The sequence below is a fragment of the Artemia franciscana genome, chromosome 17, assembly GCF_032884065.1.
Source record: "Artemia franciscana chromosome 17, ASM3288406v1, whole genome shotgun sequence".
In the NCBI taxonomy this organism is placed as follows: domain Eukaryota; kingdom Metazoa; phylum Arthropoda; class Branchiopoda; order Anostraca; family Artemiidae; genus Artemia; species Artemia franciscana.
In genome coordinates this window covers 24654994-24679433 of record NC_088879.1, presented here as the reverse complement: position 1 = coordinate 24679433, position 24440 = coordinate 24654994, and the positions used below count along the sequence as shown (strand labels likewise).

The 24440-nt window shown below is 36.9% G+C and overlaps 3 protein-coding genes across 3 annotated transcripts in view; 2 read left to right on the top strand and 1 right to left on the bottom strand.

Moving 5' to 3' along the window:
* The window catches only part of LOC136038051 (focal adhesion kinase 1-like), a gene marked incomplete in the record, with an annotated part of 165226 nt that extends 155665 nt beyond the window's left edge, over nucleotides 1–9561 (bottom strand). Inside the window, 1 exon segment of the mRNA XM_065721003.1 lies at nucleotides 9545–9561.
* A 700-nt stretch (nucleotides 9562–10261) lies between these two features.
* LOC136037518 (craniofacial development protein 2-like) lies at nucleotides 10262–10975 on the top strand. Its single transcript, XM_065720240.1, has one exon. The coding sequence runs from the start codon at nucleotides 10262–10264 to the stop codon at nucleotides 10973–10975; it is 714 nt and encodes a 237-aa protein (XP_065576312.1).
* A 4379-nt stretch (nucleotides 10976–15354) lies between these two features.
* Nucleotides 15355–24440, top strand: part of LOC136038046 (beta-catenin-like protein 1) — a 64442-nt gene continuing 55356 nt past the window's right edge. Inside the window, exon 1 of the mRNA XM_065720996.1 lies at nucleotides 15355–15464. Coding sequence (XP_065577068.1) covers nucleotides 15435–15464 — 30 coding nt within the window. The 5' untranslated portion in view covers nucleotides 15355–15434. The remainder of the gene's footprint in view (nucleotides 15465–24440) is intronic.

Sequence of the window (24440 nt, the reverse complement as noted above, 5' to 3'; positions counted from 1 at the left end):
AGCGACATTAAAACTTAAAGCGAACAGAAATTACTTCGTATATAAAAGGAGATGCTTCCTCATCAACGCCCCGCTCAGTAAAAAAACTTTAGCGTAAAGAGCGGGGCGTTGATGAGGAAGCATCTCCTTTCATATACGAAGTAATTTCTGTTCGTTTTAAGTTTTAATGTCGCTCCTTACTTTCAGCAAAAAAAAATTAGTTTTTTTTTATTTAATTATGAACAAGGTTGCTAAAGAAAAAAAAATTGAAAAACCATGAAACGGAAAAGAATTAGCAGAATCTGATTCCTACGAATCTGACAATGTAAGAATCTGGAAAGTAAGGAGCGACATTAAAACTTAAAACGAACAGAAATTACTTCGTATATGAAAGGAGATGCTTCCTCATCAACGCCCCGCTCTTTACGCTGAAGTTTGATTCTTTCTCTCAACTCTTCTTTTTAAAACAGTAAAAAACTTTAGCGTAAAGAGCAGGGCGTTGATGAGGAAGCATCTCCTTTCATATACGAAGTAATTTCTGTTCGTTTTAAGTTTTAATGTCGCTCCTTACTTTCAGCTAAAAAAAATTAGTTTTTTTTATTTAATTATGAACAAGGTTGCTAAAGAAAAAAAATTGAAAAACCATGAAACGGAAAAGAATTAGCAGAATCTGATTCCTATGAATATGACAATGCTCTTCATTTGTGAAAATTCAAATCTAAAAAATCTGTGGATTCCTATACTAGTGAAAATTTACCTAGTGAATAAATATGACCTCATGAAATTCTGAAAGTGACTATTCTGATTTGTCAGAAAATGCAGTCGATGGTGACCAAGTACTAGATGGTATTTAAAATAGCATTTCAGGATATATGTTCCAGCCCCTTGCCACACCCCAAGTAGCTTCTCTTTCTATCCAAGATGACAATAACAAGATTCCTGAGGAGCCTAGAAGTTCATTTGAAGATTCATCATCATGGTAAGCAATTTAGGCATAATCAAATAGCTTCACTTTATCTAAATTATGCATAGCCCATAGAAATGGAGGTAGCCTATTTCACAATTATGATCTTTAGCTTACCAAGGAAAGAGGTAAAATTCTACTTTAGCTACTTCTGGCTATCTTGGAAAGGGGTTAGGTTATGAAAATGAAACTTTCAGGAATGAGTCTATGGACTAAAGTATGTCCCGGGAAGGTATTTTGAAGTAGCTACCTCAACTCTTTTGCCTACTGGAGGGCCCTGACTTTTAATGGCCTTTAAAATCTTTGTATTATAAAAGTGAAACCTTGCAAAATAAATCTTTTGTTTAAATGGAGTACAATAAAACTGTTTTCAACTACACAACTTTGTTCAATCCCAATTTCTGAGGTTCCAAAGATACACAAATACATTTCCTAAATTTTGTATAATGATAAAATAAAAAAATATTGATTTGGCTTAAAATTCTACTCAAACAACAGGAACTGTATTTTCAAAACTAAAACCAGAGAAAAAGAAACTGATGACTGAAAATTAACATACAATGCTGTGTTGTCAAAATTTCAATAGGTAATAGACCTGTCAAGTAGGCAAATTTCTAAGACTTAGACCCTCCATAATGGTCAGATATATAACGAGAATTATAAATCTATGCTAGATTATAGGTAAATAGCCTAGACTCTGTAGTTTTCGACAAAATTTAGCTTTTCAGCAGACTTAAGTCATGATTATTTTTCATGATCTTTCCTAATTCAACAGCCATTTGTGGGGGAGTATTCATTTTGAGCCCTCAAAGGGGCTAAAAGAGCTCAAAACAGATCATAGTAATCTAGCAACCCAAAGCTTAACAAAGTGAGATTAGATATGTCAAAGCTTGGAGCATTACTTCTCCCATCTGTGTAAGAAAACAGATGCATAACTTCTTTGTTCATTTCCATCTTATATTTAATGGGTATTTCTCTTTATATATCTGTCTTGTCTGTTCTCTACAACAATGTTTTTCGTCTAATTTTTAAATTGATACATGTATTTACAAATGACCATTAAAATGTATTCTCTAATGCATGACAAAATTCACATCACATCAGAAAATTCTGAGTCAGAATCCAGATATCCCACTATGCTGTGAAACATACCCATTTCTACAGAATTTTATTGCAAAGAATTTTGCAGAGCAGTCTCTTTTGAGCATGAATAAAGAATGCTTATTTTTGACACGGTTTGCTTGTAACGTATAGATCACCCTCTCAATCAGTATAAGATAAGGATGAGTCACTCCAACTATTAAGACAAGAGACTTAACGCTGTGGTGCTAACCAGAAAACAATATACCTTGCTGGCGATTAAAACTTTTCTGAAATCAATTGGCAACTAAATGACTCACTAACACGCCCATTCATCCCACTCCCCAAAGAAAACTTCTCTCACAACTTATCACAGAACCCCCCAGATGCAGAGCAAACAAAAAGAAAATATCCTGGACCTCATTGTCCCTTGTAGTCCAGAAACTGTAGATAAAATCACCACACTTCCTCCATTAGATAAAAGCACCCATGTAATACTTCTTTCCAATTTGAAGCTCAACCAAAGCCTTATTCAATATCATTAGAGGAAAGAACTGAATAAACTTCACTCCTCAAAGAAAACTTCTCAAACAACTGATCACAGAACCCACCAGATGCAGAGCAAACAAAAAGAAAATATCCTGGACCTCATTGACACTTGCAGCCCAGAAACTGTAGATATAATCACCATACTTCCTCTACTCGGTAGAAGCATCCATGTAATGCTTCTTTTCAATTTGACGCTCAACCAAAGCCATATCCACTATCATCAGAGGAAACAGCTGAAAAAACTTCTCTCACAACTGATTACAGAATCCACCAGATGCAGAGCAAACAAAAAAGAAAATATCCTGGACCTCATTGTCACTTGTAGCCCAAAAACTGCAGATAGAATCACCATACTTCCTCCTCTAGGTAAAACCAGCCGTGTAATACTTCTTTTCAATTTGATGCTCAACCAAAGCCATATCCACTATCATCAGAGGAAAGAACTGAAAAAAACTTATTGGACTATCCTGCAAATGGGAGAAACTTGCCACAAAAATCTGAGCACTTTTGTGATATAATAACCTGCTATGCAGAAGCCTACAAAGAAAAGAAAAAACTTCCACATGCAAAATACTGCCATACACAGATTAGAATCTCAAAAGACTGATTAATATCAAGAAAAAAAATTTAAAAAACTAAAGGAACACCAAGAACATAATATGGAAACAGAATGAACTAGAAAAGAATACAACCAAGCAACAAACAAGGTGAGAAAAGCAGCAAGATAAGTCAAAAGAGATCAAAAGAGGAAAATTACTGGTGATGCAAAATCACCACCTAAGAAATTCTGGAAACATGCAAATACAAAGTTCACTATGAGAAGAGAAATCCCTACCCTCACAAACAAAGATGGCTCACCTGCAAGTTCTAAGTCTGAAAGGGCCAACAATTTACTTAGCCCAGTCTTTAAGCCAAAGCAAGCAGACCCTGAACCATCAATTGAAACAAATGACTTGAAAGTCTTCATCACAAAGGAAGAAATCAAAGTACAACTCCAGAAACTTCAATTAGACAAGTGCAAATGCCCAGACAGAATAGAGGGGTGCTATTGGTCAAAGCAAATTAAGAATTTATTGTTGAACTTGTGCTAGAAATCTTTCAAGGCTCTATAGACAAAGGTGCAATACCACTAAGGTGGTCTTAAGCAATTGTTGTCCCCATCCACAAGAAAGGTGAACAATCAAAAGGGGGAAACTATCAACCTATTTGACTGACATCACTAGTCCGTAAATTTTTTAAAGATGCATAAGTGACAGGATATTGAGCCATATAATAAATATTGTCCAATATGAGTTCCTACCAAGAAAAGCTGTATAGCACAATTATTAGAAACATCCAACAATTGGACACAGGCCCTGGAAGAGGGGTGCAGCATCCCAGCAGTACTTTGTGATGTTGAAAAAGCTTTCAAAAGTGTATTGCATGCAAAGGTATTGGATGATCTCCAACAGTACAATTTGCCAAGACAAATACGATCCTGGATCAAATCATTCCTCGGAAATTAAACCCAACAAGTTAGAGTGGACAACAGCATCTCTGATCCAGTAAAAGTGACCAGCAAGGTGATACAAGATAGTGTAATTGGTCCTCTCCTCTTCATACTCTTCATCAGCAAAATCAACAGAAGTATCATCAGTACTACCAGAATATAAGCAGATGAAACTAAAATTAATAGGAAGTTCATATCATCTGAAAAAAAAACAATACAAAAAGACAATGACACCTTAACTGAGAACCTTTAAAGCCTAGGTCTCAACTTCAATGCATAAAAAACCAAGGTCCTGTGGATAGGAAAAAAAACACTACATCTGTACTCTTGTGAAAAAACTACAAAACACAATTAGTTTAAAAAAAAAAGGAGACTATAATAAAAAGCTTGGCAAAATACATATTAAATAATTGTGAGCTAAAAAGAGAGTGTTGAGGGACAGGGGGTTCATTTGTTAAATATATCAACTATGTATGGGACAAAAGTTTGTCTACATCTTTTAGCCAACCTATAAGTCAAAGTCACCTTTTTTGGTGAGTAACTGGTGCATTTCCTTAAGTTTTTAACTAAATTTTTAAAACAAAGGAATTGTACATATTAAAGCATTTTCTAAAACTTCAGTTTAAATCTAAGGTCTTGAAGCCAGATTTAAGCTTACTTTCTTGTCCATATGCTATGTTTAAGTAGTATAGGTCCCATATAATTGGAAAATAGTAACAGTTTGGCAAGTAGATACTGAGTCTTTCAGCCCGCAATCTTAGTTCTTAACCGAAGGATAGGCAGCTGCTTGCTGAAGGTACAATATCTCATTTTTTACTTGTTATGAATAGAAATGGGGTGATCAGAGGCTAGTTGCCCCCTGTGATATCAAGACTTGATTATTGCACAAAATTTGATTTTATAAACTTCATATAATAGGTATACCTATTCTAGAACTACAATTAGAATACAACAAGTCTAGGTATGAACTATTGCTAAATAGGCTTTGGCTCTGAAATGTAGGCACCTAAAAGTTCAAGGAAGATATGCTTGATATCCTACATAAGAATTATCTTTGGATAGTTTTAGGCACTTGTCTGGGCAACTGAATATCAAACTGTTTGAGTAATTTCTGTTTTTTTTTAAGTTTTAATGTTGATCCTTACTTTCATTTAAATTTTTTTTTTTTTATTTAATCTCAGAAAGGGGTTAGGTTAGGAAAATGAAACTTTTTGGGATGGGTCTACAGGCTAAAGTATATCCCAGGAAGTATTTTAAAGTACCCACCTCTACTCCTTCTCCCTCTAGGGGGCCCTGAAATTTGCCTACATGACATGTCTATACCTATTGAAATTTTGACAAAACAACATTTTACCTGAATTTTCAGTTACCAGTTGTATTTTCTCTGCCTTTAGTTCTGAAAATGTAATTCCTGTTATTTGAGTAGAATTCTGAGCCAAATCAACATTTTTTTTCAAAATTTAGTAAATGTATTTGCATATCTTTAAAAAATTATAAATTGGGACTGAGCAAAGTTGTGAAGCTGAAAACAATTTTGTTGCACTTCATTTAAGCAGAAGATCTATTTTGCAAAGTTTCACTTTTATAACACAGATATTTTTAAAGGTTATCAAAGGTCAGGACCCATTAGAGGGGGTGGAGGTAGGTACTTCAAAATACCTTCCTGGGACATACTTTAGCCTGTGGATGCATCCCTGAAAGTTTCATTTTCCTAACCTAACCCCTTTTTGAGATAGCAAGAAGTCACTAAACTATAATTTTACCTAACTCTTTTTTGATTTCTAAATCTTAAAAATTTGTCTACTTGACAGGTCTATAGGCCTACATATAGAACTTTTGACAAAACAACATTTCACCTTAATTTTCAGTTATCAATATCTTTTTCTCTGTTTTTAGTTCTTAAAATGCAACTCATGTTATTTGAGTAGCCTAGAATTTTAAGCCATATCAAGGGTTTTTTTCATAAATTTGGGAAATGTATTTGAAGATCTTTAAAAACTTATGATTTGGGATTGAGTAAAGTTGTGAAGCTGAGAACAGTTTTGTTGTAGGTTAGGCTAGTCTATTTAATCTAAGCAGATAGGCTAAATCTATTTTTCAGGGTTTCACTTTTATAACACAAAGAATTATAAAGGTCATCAGATATAAAGGGAGAAGGAGTGGAGGTATATACTTCAAAAGACCTTCTCAGGACATATTTTAGTCAGTAGCCCCATCCCTGAAAGTTTTATTTTTCTAACTAAAACCCTTTCCAAGATAGAAAAAGTAGCTAACTAGAATTTCACATCAAATTTTACAGAGGAATTAATTCCTCTGTAAAGATGAGTTTATTTCTTAGCTGCCTGAATAGTCTATTAATAAAAAGTGCCTTCAATCATTACTTTATTACAAGCCTATTAGAGAAACCCCAGCAGTGTTTCCACTTCGCATGCTTCGAAAATCGGTATGGCGTGCCTAAAATTCGGCAGAAAATCGGTAGATGGCGTCAGCTATCGGTAGAACAATCGGTAGGGAATTTCTAGACATGCCCGAACCCTCTAAGTGCATGTTAAGTTCGCAAAAATGCTAAATTTTCTGCTGAAGTCCTAGATCAATTCAGAATTAGATCACTCTACAATGGTCTATCAACTTACAATTGATCATATGATGATTTAGAGCAATGTTTTTTTTTAAATCTGCCAAAGAGTAATGGGGTATTGTTTGATCTCATTGTAATAATGATGGTTATGAAATGTTGCTGTCATTGCAAATGCAGAGTTTGCAGTGTTTCTTGTAAATCGCTAGTATACTAATACGGTATACTCTTGAGCTAGTGGTGATTCTAAAATGTGGCATTTGCTGTAGTTGCTGCAAATCTGCAGCACCTGTGAATCTGAATTCTCATATAAGGAAAGAACAATTTTCATGTATTAATTAAATTGGCATTTGGTGTTTATGCCTACGTGGGAACAGGATATGTTTAGACACGAATATATTGCCTGGCATGCATGTAAACACAGATGCTAGCTAGACATGCATGAGAACAAGGCTTAAAAATTGCACTTTCAATATCCTTAGTTATTATTTATGGAATCCTATTCTACTGAATCAGGTACTGTTCATCATAGTAAAGCATTCAAAATCGGAATTCAAACAACAAATGAGATACTGGATTCAAATGATTAAAGCAACTGATATGCAACTGCAAACAAAGGAATCAAGCCTATGATGGCATCAGTAGAATACGTTGATTGAATTCTAATCTACTTAATTAGGTACTTTTCATCACATAGAATCAATAAAGCACACTTTGGTCTACAAACAACAATTCAGGAACAGCAGCAGTTTCAAACATCTAATGCAACTCAAAACAGAAACTTTTGCTCTTCTGCCATAGACATACATCACTAACATTCTGAAGCCTTAGCCTAGAATTAAATCAATACATATGTTGATTGAATTCTAATCTACTTAATTAGGTACTTTTAATCATAAAACTGTCACACTCTTCAACTGTCACAGATGCTTCTACTTCCTTTAGCTGTTTCTCTAGTTCATGATCAACTATTAGCAATGAAGAATGCATATTCATCCTCTTTGTCCCACATTTACTACGGGAGATGGCAGATAAGGTCATTGTCAACAATTTATTTTGTGCATCAGTCTTCACCTCTTTTAAAGTGCTGAAAAGACGTTCTGCAACAACATTTGAGAAAGGCAGTAAAAAGAAAAAGTAAATAACCTGCCTTAGATTTACAAACCTTGGTAGACCACTTGGGGTAACAATGGAAAAAGCAAATCTACAATATTCTACCTTCAGACCATCAACAGAGCTTTGTTCATGCCATTCTGAGTCAATGGCAGCTCTAAGACATGTAGGAGGGAAATACTTAACTGGAAGTGGTGCAAGACTAGAAAGATTCAGCTTAGCAGCATTTGAAGGCTCTACAAGACAGGACATCTCATGCAAATCATCATCAAATACAAATCCAGTTTTGACCTGTGCAACTGCTTCCTTGTAAATTTTTTTTACTGTGAGGTATACCTTCATCTCTTTATTATGGTCCACCTTAGGGTTGCACTCTACAACCTCTGAAATAGCAAGCTGGACATTCAGTCCAAGATAAATATTTTGGATAGCTACACAATAATTGTCATCATTTACATCAACATCTAGTGGATTCTTCAAACCATTTACATATTCTACCTCAAGAAAGTTCTTGGAGAGAGTAATGTATGGAAAAGGGGGGGGGGGCAATTGTTTCCATGGGTAGGATCATCAAACAAAGCCTCAGTAACATATAATGTGAGAGCATCACATTGCTCAAGAATCCTTTTGATGCAGCTATGTACATCTAGGGGAAAATATCTTGTGATTGTCAATTTCTAAAAAGTCTTAGTAAGCTTTCAATGAATTCACTTGTTTGCACTATGATTGAAGTGGCTGTGAATGGTTGTGGGATTTTGCTCAATGGGGCTTTTTGCAGTCACACCTATTCTGTTCAATTAAAAAGAAAAAAATTGCCAAAAGTCATAGAAAGTGGGTATTTTGGTAGGCTTGAAATTTATTCAGTAGAAAGGTCTGAAAATTGGTAGATCTAGTAGGTAGGTAGATCCAATAAATCAGTAGAAGTGGAAACACTGAACCCTAGGTCCATTTGATGATTTTATCATTTACTTTAGTGAAACTGAATACCCTGGATATAGTCAAATGACATAGCCTACTTTAGGCCTAGAAAATGTATTCTTTAGCTAGCAAGTTAGACCTAGCCTACTACATCCAACTACATTTAGAAAAACATTCTAAAGACTTGGGTAAAATTCTTGCTAATGGACTTCTTGCTATCTCAGAAAGGGTTTAGATTAGGACAATGAAACTTTCAGGGATGAATCTACATGCTAAAGTGTGTCCCAGGAAGGTATTTTGAAGTAACCCTACCTCTACTCCTTCTCCCTCTAGAGGGCCCTGACCTTTGATGACCTTTAAAAATATGTGTGTTATAAAAGTGAAACCTTACAAAATAGATCTTCTACTTCATTGGAGTACAACAACATTGTTTTCAGCTTCATAACTTTGCTCAATCCTATTTTATAAGGTTTTAAAGATATGCAAATAAATTTCCCAAATTTTGAAAAAAAATCATTGATATGGCTCAAAATTCTACTCAAATAACAGGAATTGCATTTTCAGAACTAAAGGAAGAGAAAAAGCAACTAGTAACTGAAAATTAAGGTAAATTGTTGTTTTGTCAAAATTTCAATAGGTAATTTCAGGACCCTCTAGAGGGAGAAGGAGTGGAGGTGGGTACTTTAAAATACCTTCCCGGGACATACTTTAGCCTGTAGACCCATCCCTCAAAGTTCCATTTTCCTAACCTAAACCCTTTCCGAGATAGCAAGAAGTCAATTAACTAGAATTTTACCAAGACTTGGGTTATCCTATTGAAACCGGCAAAAAACGTTTTATTCTCAGTAAACAAGCTTCTGTCCTTCGTAAAACTTACCCCAAAGCAGAGAAAAATAATTAATGAAATATTCGATTTATTTTATTTCTTCTTTAAAAGTTTTTTCAGAAATTTTTATTAAGCCGGATTTTTCTATAAAAACATTCAATCGAAACTAAAAAAAAAATAATATAAATTAAAACGGATGATTGTATCAACCATAAAGGCAAAAGATGCTAACATTGATTTAAAAAAAAAATGTTTGTGACGAGCAAAAATTAAATTGACTATTTACGTCAAACTTGCAACGATCTAAAAACAGATTACTGCAAAGAGCGTTTTGCTGCTGCCCGCTTCCCCTTCCCTAAGCATATTGATGTTAAGGCCTAAAAAGTCATTCACTTTTTCTTGAAAGCTATACAAATTTTGAACAATTTGCTTTAATATTACTAAAAATCGGTAGAAAATAGAAAATAAGTCACAAAAGAACCAATTAAAGATTACTGTTCAATACTGAATAAATTCAATACAATTTAACTCAACCATGTAAGGATCCTTGCCTCACAGAGGTCGGGGGGCATGACGGTCCCAAGTCCGCAAATGAGGAGGGTTGGGCTGTGGGCTTGTAACCCACACCCGGGACCTTGAGGGGCAACCTTCAGGGGAAAAACAACTGCAACTGAAACGTCTACAACAGCCTCGGATACATTACCTCCCCAGATAACGACCCCTGCATGCCCCCGGAACCGATTTTTGACTGCGAAACAGAATCTAAAGATGGGTTTTTGGAACGTGAGAACGATGAACCAGTTATCCAAGACAGAGCAAGTTCTTAAAGAGATGAGACAATACCTCATCGATATACTCGTTCTCAGTGAAACAAGGTGGACTGGAAATGGATTAGAGAAGTTCAGTGATGGATATGTCATGGCATATAGTGGTCACCCTTCCGTCCACCGCGCTGGTGTAGGACTTCTGATGTCGCCACTTGCACACAAAGCAATGACAAACTGGAACCCAGTTAACGAACGTATAATGACAGCTCGCTTCGTATCAAATCACACAAAAATGACCATCATCGCATGCTACGCTCCAACAAACGAAGCTGATGAAGAGGAGAAAGATGCTTTCTATAACATGCTACACTCGGTCACCAAAGACGTTCCCAGGCATGATGTACTCTGCGTGGTTGGCGATCTAAATGCTAAAGTTGGTGCAGACCGCCAGTACTGCCCTGAAGTTCTGGGCCCACATGGCATGGGAGAGATAAATGGGAATGGCACACTGCTAATCGATTATGCACTAAGCAACGATTTGATAATAGGTGGTAGTATGTTCGACCATAAAACGATTCACAAGTACACATGGGTGTCCCCCGACGGCCGAACGAAGAATCAAATCGACCATTTCCTCATGTCAAGACGTTGGAGAAGTAGCCTATGTGACGTGAGGGGTTTTCGAGGAGCGGATGTAATACAGATCACATCCTGATGATAGCCGAAGTAAGAATCAAACTGAAAGCTCAGAGGCGGAAAACTAACGCTGCAACACATAAACAATTTGACACCGATAAGCTGAAAGATCCTGACATCCGCAAAAACTTCTGCATATCTCTACATAACAGATTTGAAGCGTTAAATCTGCTCGGCGAAACCAATGACTTTGATGTTGAGAATATATGGACCTCAGTCAAGAGTGTGTACCATGACGTTGCGAAGGCCAACCTTGGCTTCAAGAAAAGAAAGAAAGAAGAATGGATATCGGATGACACCTGGAAATACATCAGTAAACGCAAGGAGACCCGAACGCTTATCCTGAATACATCAAGCCCAGAGCAAAAAGCCCAATTACTGCTCCGCTACAAAGAAGAGGATAAAGCAGTGAAAAGAAGTGCCAGGAAAGACAAAAGAATTGCCATTGAGAGAAAAGCAGCCTTTGCAGAAGAAGCTGCAAAGAAAGGAGACTCAAAAATGGTTTATCGACTAACAAACAAGATAGTTGGAAAGAAAACAAATCGTACATCCCTTGTAAAAGATGAAAATGGAGACATTATTTCGGATCCACAGAAAGCTGACGAGAGATGGGCCTCACATTTCGAGAAAGTCTTAAATAGGCCCAGACCTGATGATCCAGAAACAGTACCGGATACGCCATTTTTACAAATTGACGTAAGTGCTGACCCACCCAGCACGGTAGAAGTGACGACAGCTGTGAAAAAGCTGAAAAATGGACGTGCACCTGGAGTCGATGGGATCACGGCAGAGATGCTGAAAGCGTCCCTTCGAGCCTGCATGTTCGTATGGACTGCTCTTCTAGTGGCCATTTGGAACAACGAAAAAGTCCCAAAAGATTGGACCAGAGGTATACTGGTCAAACTCTTCAAGAAAGGCGATGCACAAATTTGTGACAATTGGAGGGGCATCAATTTGACGTCTGTGCCTAGTAAAATACTAGCCTCAGTAATACTACAACGCCTAAGAGCAGCCCTGGACTCACATCTCAGGGAAGAGCAACATGGGTTCCGACCTGGTAGGTCTTGCTCTGATCTTATTTTCATTCTTAGACTGATGGTGGAAGAGTCCAGAGAATGGAACAAAAAGCTGTACCTGCTCTTCATTGATTTTGAAAAGGCGTTCGATTCTGTTGACCGAGACACTTTATGGAAGATTTTGAAATATTACGGAGTACCTGATAAAATAGTCAAAATGATAATCACACTATATGAGGATAGTGAATGCTGTGTACGCACAGAAAATGGGGACACGCGTTTCTTCAAGATAATGTCTGGCGTCAAACAAGGGTGTGTCCTATCCCCGTTTCTGTTTGTCATTGTAATGGACTATATTCTACGGCAGTCTTCAGGCACTGGAGTGAAGATTAGCAGCCGACTGATCTCCGATTTGGACTTCGCAGATGACGTTGTTCTTCTTGAAGAAGCGAAACTGCGACTGCAGCTGCTACTCGACGCCATAGACGAAAAGGCCGAGAAAATGGGACTTGCAGTAAATGTCAGTAAAACAAAGAGTATGGCCACATCTGACTCCCCACTCATATTAAAATGCAAAAATAAAACTATTGAGCAGGTCAAGGAATTTAAATATCTTAGGAGTTGGATCGAATACGATGGTGAAATAGCCAACGAAATCAAGAGGAAAATTGGACAAGCGACATCGGCTTTTAGCAAGTTGAAACCAGTCTGGCGCAGTAGTAAATACTCTATGCGCTTGAAGCTCCGCCTCCTGAATAGCAATGTGATGTCCATCCTCCTCTATGCTAGTGAATGCTGGAAACTAAACACCCAGCTAGAGAAACGTGTCCTAGCCTTTGAAAACATGTGCCTTAGGAGAATCCTGAACATATCGTGGCAGGAAAAGGTCACCAACATAGAAGTTCGCCGGCGAACCGGTCAGCCATTAGTTACTGACCTTCTGAAACGTAGGAGATGGACATACCTTGGCCACGTCCTCCGTATGCCAGAGGATCGACTCCCGAATACAGTATATGATTGGCGTCCCGAGGGGAGGCGAAAAAGAGGTCGACCAAGACACACCTTACGACGACAGTACGACCGAGACCTGAGAAATGCGGAGTTGTCTCTCCAACCACAGTGGGAGGACGTCATGGCTGCAGCTCAGCTCCGAGATGTCTGGCGAGGTTTCGTAGACGCCCTATGAGCCACCCCTGGCTCTGGAGGATCTAAGGTCTAAGGTAAGGTATTTCTGTTTCAGTGTTATAAATATAAAAAAAATTGTTTGTAAGGCAGTTATTATCAGTAAAGTGCAAATAACTATTAGGTTTTAAAACTGTTACATACGGGAGGTGTTCTTTTAAGCCCTCAGTTAAGTGTTTTGGACTATGATTATTACAATGATATCGTTTATTCTTCCAAGCATTTCCAACTATGGAGTTACACCAAAAGTATTTCTTTTAGTGTTATATCGCTCTTAAGGATGGCGAACTGATAAAAAGCGCTTAGATATCAGCAATAGCTTTCAAATGAGCTACTAAGCATCATTCTAAAAGTTCTAGTAGCCTACTAACTAACCCCAGCTTTTCCACTTGAGACGTGGCATCAATAGAGGCGCTCTAATACCATTTGGAATTTGCAGATGGTAGAATTTGTAGGATGAACGTGGATGTGAGCAATAGCTTTTATCTGGGCTATTAAAAAGCTGTCTACGATGTTTTGATAACTCGCTAGTCCCGCTCCTCGGGGAATGGCACAGAAATTGACTTATTAAGTCCCATATGGCACTTACAGATGGCAGAATTTAAAAAAAGAAAGCATACATGAGAGAGAGCTTTTGAATGAGCCATTTATCATTTATCTATGGCATTATCATTTATTTTTGATGTTTTGGTAACCCCCTAACACTGGATCAAAAAAGCAGGAGACATATCAATGCTATCAGAGTAAAAACTAATTTTCCTTGTTGTTCAAGAGTGGGTACCAGGTTTTTTTCGAAATCACCATGAATGCCGATTCGCAATAAACTTTTACTTTCAATACGAAAACAAATAATAGTTAGCATTCCTTGATCAGTGTCAGATGACAATTTTTCCACTAGTTATTTTTTTCTAAACGCGTTTTTAAGCTTTTGGTTACTATGAGCTACGTATTGCTCTTTACTGGGTTGGAGCTACTACTGAAACCATTATACCAGGTAAATGGTTTAAACTGATTCGAGCTATTTAGGAGCATAATGATGCTGTGATTAAAATAGTAAATAAAGTTAATTGCTGGTTTCGTGTTAAATGAAGATTTAAGCATGATTGTATTCTATCTCCACTTATAGGGATCAATTTGAAGAACTTTATGACAAAAGCTATGGGAGAGCGTAAAATCGAATGGGGAAGCAAAATTTTTCTAGGCCTGGATGAAAATGCTGATAATTTAAAAATACTAAATGAAAATTTCAGCAAAATCAATGTTTTTTTAAGGTTTTGTGAGCATAGTGCACAAATCTAGGCATGAAAAATAAATTTTGATGAGGCGTAGTCAGTCAAACTAACTTGAGTCAAAATGAAGATGTGGTTTTGGGTGACGAGAAGATAAAAAAGAGGATAGTTTTACTTACCTAGGTTTTACTATTGTAAAAACAGCGGATGCAGTACAGATGTTAAAAATAGAAAAGCAGAGGCCCAGAGTCCCAGTTGTTCCCAGTTGAAGAAAGTTTGGAAGAATAGGATTATCAATTTGCGAACAAAGAATAGAATATTGGATGCTCCTGTGATGTCATTGGTCAATTATGGTTCTAAGTATTTCCATTAGAACTATTTACGGATTGTTTGGGCTCCCCTCTGACTAATCGTATTTCAAAGAATAAGCTTTATAGGGTTCAATCCGCCTTCCTAGGACTATGATGAGAAAAAGGATGAAAACTAGGACGAAAAATGACTGATTGCCAAGACTATCTTTTCGGCCAACCATCTATAGCCAAACGAGAAGCACGTCGTCCCCGAAATGGGTGGGTAGAGGTTGTAGGGAAATTGAAACTTTTAATAAGAGTGTAAAGAAGGGGGATTTAAACAGATTATGACGAAAAAGGAGCGTGCGCGGCTTTTCTAGCCTCAGGTGACTTGGTGCTGCAGTAAATTGTTAGCAGTAGCAGTTTTAGCAATACTGATTTGGTTATCCCCTTGTAATACTATTTGAGAACTATTTTATTTGTAATTTATGTGTTTGTGTTTTTATGTTTGGAGGATCAATGCTTAAAAAAGAGATGAGCCCCAACCGAACGACTTACTAGATAAGTGACAAATAGACAAATTTAATGGCTAGTATCTAAAATGATACCCAAGCTCACAATACGATAGCCTAAAGCTCAGATGGATCAAGTGCGATACGAACCCATATTGCGTTTCGGTCGAGCAGGCGCGTGATAAACTCTGAATAATTGCAGTCAAACAGGGAAAGGAAGAAGTAGATAAAAAAGAAATAAATTACAGAATGGATGTTTCTGAACTTTTAAGGCTTAAGGTGATACAATCCAAATTGTAGCTCATTTTTCTAATTAAAGTTCTGAATTAACGATTTAGTCAGAAAAAATCAGATCCTAAAGCAAGACTTGAGCCTAGTTCAAACAACTAAAGTGAAATCACTAACACAGAGTTGTTTTCTTAACCTAGGCCAAACTAAGCAAACACATCAAAATTCCATTCTGAATCCCAGTATAGTATTTGTGTGAATCAGAAGTGAATTTTATTTTTCCTTTTGTGCAAATATTTACCCTGAATTGTATATTTACTGCAAATTCCAATATTTTGACTAATCATTGAATCAGTTTCAAGAAATGAGCAACTTTAGTAAATTGAAAATTTAGTATATGTATACATATATATATATATATATATATATATATATATATATATATATATATATATATATATATATATATATATATATATATATATATATACATATATATATATATACATATATATATATATATATATATATATATATATATATATATATATATATATATATATATATATATATATATACATATATATATATATATACATATATATATTTATATTGGGTTGTTGCCTCTGAATTATTTGTCTTTACTGTTTGGTAAATGACAACTTATATACTTATTGACAACATGACTGCCTGTCCATGGATTATTCTTTATGGTTGATTGTGTATGGCTATGCTGTTTGACCTATGTGATTGTATGGATGAGTAGGGTTAATGCCTCATTCAAGTGCTGGTCTACATTAATCACTAATTTAAGAAGACACTCTTCCTTTTCTCCTTCTGTCTCTTTTTTTTAATGTGTTTGTGCTGTTGCATTGGTGATTTCTCTTTTTGTTATATATATATATATAGCCTATATATATATATATATATATATATATATATATATATATATATATATATATATATATATATATATATATATATATATATATATATATATATATATATATATATACATATATATATATATATATATATGTACCTCTAATTAGGTCATATATTTGAACATAAAGGAGAGGGGTAGAGCTCATTTCTGATTCAAATGAATATTAGCCTACATTTGGATTCAGGGTGTAATTCTCATTCTAAGGGTTGGTCTACTTCTTAGCTATATCAGTACCATGTTAATCAGAAGATTTGGTAAAATTCCTGTTCAGCAGCTTTTATTAGGCCTATCCTGGAAAGGGTTTAGGTTAAGAAAATGAAACTTTCAGGGATGGGTCACAGAAAGTATTTTGAAGTACCTACCTCAACTCCTTATACTACCTCTACCTCAACTACTGCCTGTCCATGGATTATTCTTTATAGTTGATTGTGTATGGCTATGCTGTTTGACCTATGTGATTGTATGGATGAGTAGGATTAAGGCCTCATTCAAGTGCTGGTCTATATTAATCACTAATTTAGGAAGACAGTCTTCCTTTTCTCCTTCTGTCTCTTTTTTTTAATGTGTTTGTGCTGTTGCATTGGTGATTTCTCTTTTTGTATATATATATATATATATATATATATATATATATATATATATATATATATATATATATATATATATATATATATATATATATATATATATATTTATATATACACACATGTATATATGTACCTCTACAATTAGGTCATATATTTGAACATAAAGGAGAGGGGTAGAGCTCATTTCTGATTCAAATGAATATTAGCCTACATTTGGATTCAGGGTGTAATTCTCATTCTAAGGGTTTGTCTACTTCTTAGCTATCTCAGTACCATGTTAGTCAGAAGATTTGGTAAAATTCCTGTTCAGCAGCTTTTATTAGGCCTATCCTGGAAAGGGTTTAGGTGAAAGAAAATGTAGGCTAAATTCTAATTTGTCATTTGGTGATCCCTTTCCAGTTTTCCACAATCATGTTTCCATATGATCTGGTTAGAATAAAAAAAAATCATATTAGGGTAATGAATGGTAAGTAAACAATGATCCTTGTCAATAATGAAAGTATAGAAGCCTAACTATTGATAACAATAAATTAAAGAATGAGATTTCTATGGTGATCCTAAGCATGTATTGGTTTATTAGTAACTAGTGCAGTTATTAATCCACAAAGTTTATTTTATAATTAATAAAAACACAAGGAAAACAACTGCTTTGAGAATTTTTTACTTTTTACAAACACTGAGTCTAGAAGCCTCAAATATTTTAGTGCAATGTCCTTTTTCATTTTTGTATATTTTTACTTGGATTGACATACTTTTTCCATTGCCTTTAAGTAAATGTTTGTCTCTAAGCTTCACTAAATAAAAAACAAGTTTTCCAACTGAAAGTATGTAACAACACTAAAACAAACAGAAACTTTAATGCATATAAGGGGGGTTGCCCCCTTCTCAACACCTTGCTGTTCATACTAGAGTTTTTTGTACTTTAAAAATTACTTATTGTTCTAATTAAATGACCACTGTGTTTCAGGTGTTGCATTTAAAGAATAGGGACAAGATTTAAACTTTAGCATAAAGAGTGAGGTGTTGAAGAGGGGGTAACCCCCCTCCTATATGTTATAATTTATGATTGTTTGAAGTTTTAATGTTGCTCCTCACTTTCAGCTGAAAAAAGCAGTTTTTTGCTTAATTTGTGATTGTTTTTTTAAGTAATGTAAGGATATGTTGCTCCACCTCCACAGAAAAATTCTCTTCCCCACAAAAATATCCTCTGGACAATTTGATACTGGCAAAAATTTATATTTGATAATTATATTTAACATCTCTGCAAAATAATAACAGAAATAGTCTAACTGATAATTATTGACTGTTGGCTAAGTATGTTTTCCAATTTTTTAGGTCAGAGTCATTTATTTATTTATTAGGAGAATTTTGTTTTGACTTTCCTATTTTTATACTAGAATTGTTTAACCTTGTGTTAATTTACAAAGATCCCTGTAGCCTACAAGTCCTGTTAGACTATAGTGAATTAACATTATTCTGGATTTTAGTGTTGATGATAGACTATTGATAGCCATCAGTTCTGGATGTTGATGCATGGTGTTATTGGTGAATAAAACTAAGTGGCATGAAATAATAATTTCACAAGGACTGAGTGACCAAATATAACATTCCAATATGTTCAGAGTGAAAGGAAAAAAAATTAGACTTTACCCTAAAACTATTGTTAACCAGCATTGACGTCTTTTTATATAGAAATACTTGCATTATAATTGTCAATCTTGTCTGGCTGGTGTTACTCTTATCTTCTTGTGGTGCTACCCACTGAATTAGAAAACCCCAAAAGTGGACTATAGAATAAGTGACAGTGAATCTTGTGGCACTATCCACTGAATTTGAAAGTCTCTAAACTGGACCATAGAATAAGTGACAGTGAATGGAAATCTTACTTTTAGTGTGAATAGAAACTGTAATGCCCCCAACACAGAAACATCCAAGGCAAAGCCCTAAAGAAAATGTTGATAAGCGTGTAACCTGCACTGCAAACTTAGATGAGAGTTCATTATCAGTATACTGTTATGACTGTGAAAATTGGGTCTGTGCAGCCTGCCTAAAACTAACTGACTTTGAATCTGACCTACTGTATAAACCATCATTGTATGTCCCTAGAGTGCTTTACATCATGGTGCTTCAGCTGCTGAGATCACACCTATTGTTGGCAATGCAGTAACCATGCTAAAAAAAAAAAAAAATGTAAACCAGTCCATTGTGCAGTTGGTGGAAAGTCTGAGAACCAAGCTAACAACCATCTATGAAAAAGTTAACATGGTTAAATTTTCTCTTGCAAGTAGTGTAGCACTGGTGATGCTTGACAAATTGTGCAAAGTGAAGTTTCTTCTCTGCCATTGAACCTTAGTCAAACATTAGAGTTGCATGTTCATCATATTGTTCATGCTGAAAAAGACAGAAAGAATATGAAAAATAATGTCATTGCTTACGGTATAGAACCCTCCCAGGATGACAGTAGAGAAAATCTTTCAATCCTAGAGAATGATTTTGTTACAAAATGTGACTCAGTAACCAAAATACAAAGATTCCTGCCTTGCACCAGAGCGGCCATGGTGCAGCCATCAGGCAGCACCCCCACCACCAGTCATATCCATGGTTAGTTCCTTTGCACTAAAAAAAACTGCAGAAATCTTTTGAGAAGAAAGGTGAAATACAATTTAAATGTCAAAGGAAGACCTTGCCTGCCATAAAACACTTATAGAAGAGCTTAAAGCCAGAACTGACAAAGGAGAGATAAACCCAGCCATCCATGACTTTCAAATTGTGCTAAAAAATGGATCAAGCCAAAGGGAAGCACCTAAATCCCAGTTCGTGTCCATGCAGCCCTAAATCTGCATAATAGGGGACTTGTATATAAAGTGTCAAGTTATAGTGAGCATAGTATAGGAATAAGTGAAAGGGTCCAAGACCTATGGCAAAGTTCTTGTGTATTCTCAAGTGATGATGTTAGTATTACATCTTTAAATAAAGAATAGATGCTGAGTAGTCCTCCAGAGAGTGTACATGCAACTAGGATGCTATGGATCAGTGGAGTACACCTGGTCACCAAAGAATCCTGAATTCAAATCAAACTGTCAACTCTGGAGCTCTACAAGGAGAAGTCGTTAGATTGCTACAAGCTGCAATTTAAGGTAATTTAGGGAAAATTATCAGAGAAAGCAGACAAAAAAGAGAATCCCTACTGCAGAAACCAGATCCATCAATCCTTTGGATTTCAGGAATATTCAAGTCCCCCGGGAGGACAAGATCATGCTTTATACCTTAATCCATTTGAGAGCTTTAAGGCCCTCTGGACCTTTACCTTACCTTAAATTACCTTAAATCGCATTTGCCAGCGAGATAAGGTGGTAGATCCTCCTGTAGTTCTCGCTGGTGGTGAGTGATGTAATTATGTTGGCTTAGCTTCCCAGTCCAGCCTCCACTCGGCCCTCTCCCAGTCCCTGTCGACTCCAGCCTTGAAGGAGTGGGGTGTCTCAGCTTGGATGGTAGACTCGGATAGGCTATTCCAGAGGGGGACCACCCGAATGGAAAAGAAACCACGTCGTTCCCTTCTCTGACATCCAGGCAGGTGAAGCTTAAGACTGTGACCTCTTGAATTGTTAGCCAAAGAGGGGGTGAAGATCTGGTTCAGGTGACCGGATTTGAAAATTTTGCGTGCCATGATCACATCTCCTCTATATCTTCGATAGGTGAGGGTTGGAAGTCTCAGAGATCCTAGGCGATCCTGGTAAGGGACATTATTTAAGCCACGGACCAGTTTGGTTGCTCTCCTTTGGACACTTTCAAGGGCTCTTGTGTCCACTTTATTTTGGGGAAAGGCCAAAGTCAAGCCAAACTCAAGGTGGGGACGGACAAGGGATTTATAAAGTTTTATAACCACACATGACTTTCTGGTTACAAAAGAGCGCTTAATGAGTCCGAGAGCTCGATTAGCTTTTGCAACCTGAGCCTGAGTGTGGCTGTGGAATTTTAAATCTTTGTCCACAATGACGCCTAAGTCTCTTTCCTCGGCAACTGCTTCCAACTGATCACACCCTATATGGTAGGGATGGTGGGGGTTATTGTGCCCTAAGTGCAGTACCTTGCATTTTGTTGCATTGAATTGTAGGGCCCAAGTTGATGACCAAGAGGATAGCCTGTCAAGGTCCAGCTGAATGCAGGCTCTTTCTTCTTCAGTTTCAGCAGGCCCAATGAGCTTACAGTCGTCAGCATATAATGTTAAAAGGTTGCATAGATAAGTTGTACAGTCGTTAATGTATATGCTGAACAACGTTGGCCCAAGGATGGTTCCCTGTGGGACGCCGCTTATAACCGGGGAAGTGGAGGAGAAAACTGGATCGCCATTATCAGTGTAGATCATGACACGTTGAGATCTGCTAGTTAGGAATGCTCCAATCCAATCAATCACATCCTCATGCACCTGATAAGCTCTAAGCTTCAGCAACAGGTATGAGTGTTCAACTTTGTCAAAGGCTTTGGCTTGGTCGAGTAAGATAATGTCTACCGGTTTACCCATATCCAAAATTTTAGTTGCATGATCATATGACTGAATAAAGTTGGTGTCGATTGACCTGCCCCTGCGAAATCCATGTTGTCTATCGCTAATAAGGGTATTTTCTTCTAAATAATTTATAAGAGCATGGTTAATGATACCTTCCATGATCTTGCAAATGGCTGAGGTTAGGCTTATTGGTCGATAATCTCCTGGGTTATCCTTGTCACCTTTCTTAAAAATTGGTATAATATTTGCTGTTCTCCAATCATTTGGTACTGACTTTTTGGCCAGGGACATGTTGAATATTCTGGAAAGGGGGAGGGAAATGTGAGCAGCAGATTCTATCAAAAGCCGAGGGTGGAGATTATCAGGTCCAGCAGCTTTGTTGGAGTTTAAACTTCTTAGTATTTTAAATACATCTTCTTGAGTAATGATTACAGGGGACATTGGGTTGTGTACTGTTACAGGAGGTATGGTTGGGAGTGTAATGTCAGGTGGCTTAGAGGTGAAGTTTGTGCAAAAGCTGGCATTCACGCAATCAGCGATTTCTTTCGGGTCAGTAGTACTGGAGCCATCTGATTTTTTTAGTCTGTTGGTGCGTCGACGGGAAGGGTTGTTAGCTGTAACATAGCGCCAGAACTTTTTTGGGTTTTTCTTTGACTCATTTGCAATAGATTCTTCATGGTCTTGGATAACTTTTCTTGTCATGTTTCTCAGCTTGTTTCGGAGCATGGCGAATTTGTTGTGATGGTTGTCACACTTGCATTTTAGGTATTTATTCCATGCTCTATTTTTCTTTCTGATAATTTTCTTAATATTCCTGGGAAGGTATGGAAGAGTCTTTGGTTTATCTGACCAATAAACCTTTGTATGCTTCCTACATGCACCTAGTAAAGTAGACTTAAAACTATTCCAACTAGATTCAATGTCTGTCTCATCTGATAATCCCTCATCCCAATTTATATTAGCTAGTTCTTCACGGATTAAAGCATAATTGGTAAAAGTTCTCTTAAGTTTACCATCACGACTATGGTTAATATTAATGTCATTCATTATACATATGTGGTCACTTGCACCAATAGCTGGGAGGTAACAAGTGGAAGTAATCCTCTCAGGGTCATTTGTAATAAGGAGGTCAAGTAATGATGGTTGTTGTGAATGTCTAAATCTAGTGGGTTGCATTATTATCTGAGTTAGGAAGTTGTCAGCAAGGGTTTGGATGGTTGTGTAGGAGGGGTTATTAGGGGGTGAGTACCCAATACCTTCAGACCAACGAACTTCTGGCATATTAAAATCACCATAAAGCATAAGTGATGAATTTAGATTACATAAGATCTGTATTACGTTAGAAACTGCTTGGTGAGATACTAGTTGGTTTGGAGCTGATGGGCTACGGTAAAGCACACCAATATTCACAATTTCAAATCCAATTAGAAGTCTAACTAATACATGTTCCACCCAAGTATTAGTAGGTTGAGAAATAGAAAAATCAATTTTATCTACCTTAATTCCAAGCCTAGTGTAGATAGCCACTCCTCTTCGACACAGGTTACTATCTAGGTTGCTCAGGAGTAAGTATCCAGGGATTTGAATATGTGCGTCTTCCAATTTGGTCAAAGAGTTCTTAGGACACGCCTCACAAACACAGAAAACATCTACATCCTTTTCATAAAGTAACACTTTTAGTTCTGAGAGTTTTGGCACTAAAGAATCAATGTTTGTATATAATATTCTTAGTTGCGTCCGTTTTCTTTGGCCGACTGGGCTGTTGCTAGTTCCGGCTTTTGAACTCTGATATGGATTTTCGTCGCCCGAACTAGCAGTGACGTAGTTGGTCTCAGACGAATCAGATGCAGCACTTGATGGAGAGACAGAGCTCAAAACCGAAGCCTCGGAAACAAAGGTTGAACTTATAGAAGTCTTTCTGGCTAGGTTTGATGCATTATTTACACTATTTACAAGGGATATGGGTAAGTCTAGTGAACCATCGAGCGAGGGGGGGGAAGGACTCCCTCCCCCCGGGGGATCACGTTTTTTGACACGATGGCGCCATCACGGATGACAAGGTTTTTTTCACCGGCTGCTGCACGCCTCTTTATCTCTTCAATTAGTTCTTTCCTTCTCTGGCGGTCTTCATTGGATGCATCAGCAAAGAATGAGATACTCCCCCTCCTCTCTCTTGAGGCCTTCAATATATCCGTTTTTATTTTATAATCATTTATAGAAAAAAGGATTGGGTTGGGTCTGTCTATGGTATTTGCATTCTTACCATTAGGTAGACGTTTCAAGTTAGTAATAGCCCCGACATTAATTGAGTATTCATCTTTTAAGTAAGTTGAGATGAACTGAACATCGTTGGTTTGCAGAGGAACGCCATAGGCAATCAGATTAAGTCGTCTTCTGTTTCTGTCTTGCTCTTGTCTCACTATTTTGCGGACGTCTGTTTCGAGACGGGTAGTTATAGAGTTTTCCACAAGTTTCTGCACATCATCTATGGAAACCTTTGATTGTATAGCCGTCTCAAGCGTTTCCACCTGAACCCTCACAGTGTCCAAAGAAATCTGCATATCAGATCTGAAACCAGCAAACATGTCACGCATTTCACTACAATGGGATTCAAGAGTGCTTTTCACTATATTTGGAACATCAGGCTTACTGGAACCTGTTTTACATAATGGGCATGTCCAAATACTTCCAAGTCTTTCATTCATTTTGCAGAAAATGTTGTATTCGGCTGTACTCATTCCTAGACATGTTGCACAGACCCATTTATCACATTCATCACACTGAATGGCTGGCGAGGACTCACTCAGAACACAACCAGAGACAGCACACTTATCGACTCCTTTTTCGGGTGTTGCGGGTTTTAGGCGTTTTGAGCTATTGGACGCCATAATTTCAGAATGAGCGGCAACGTTGGGCGGAAAAATTCAACACTGATAGCGCTTAATGAAGAACGGGAAGATGTGCAATTCCCTGGCTCTTAAGTTGAT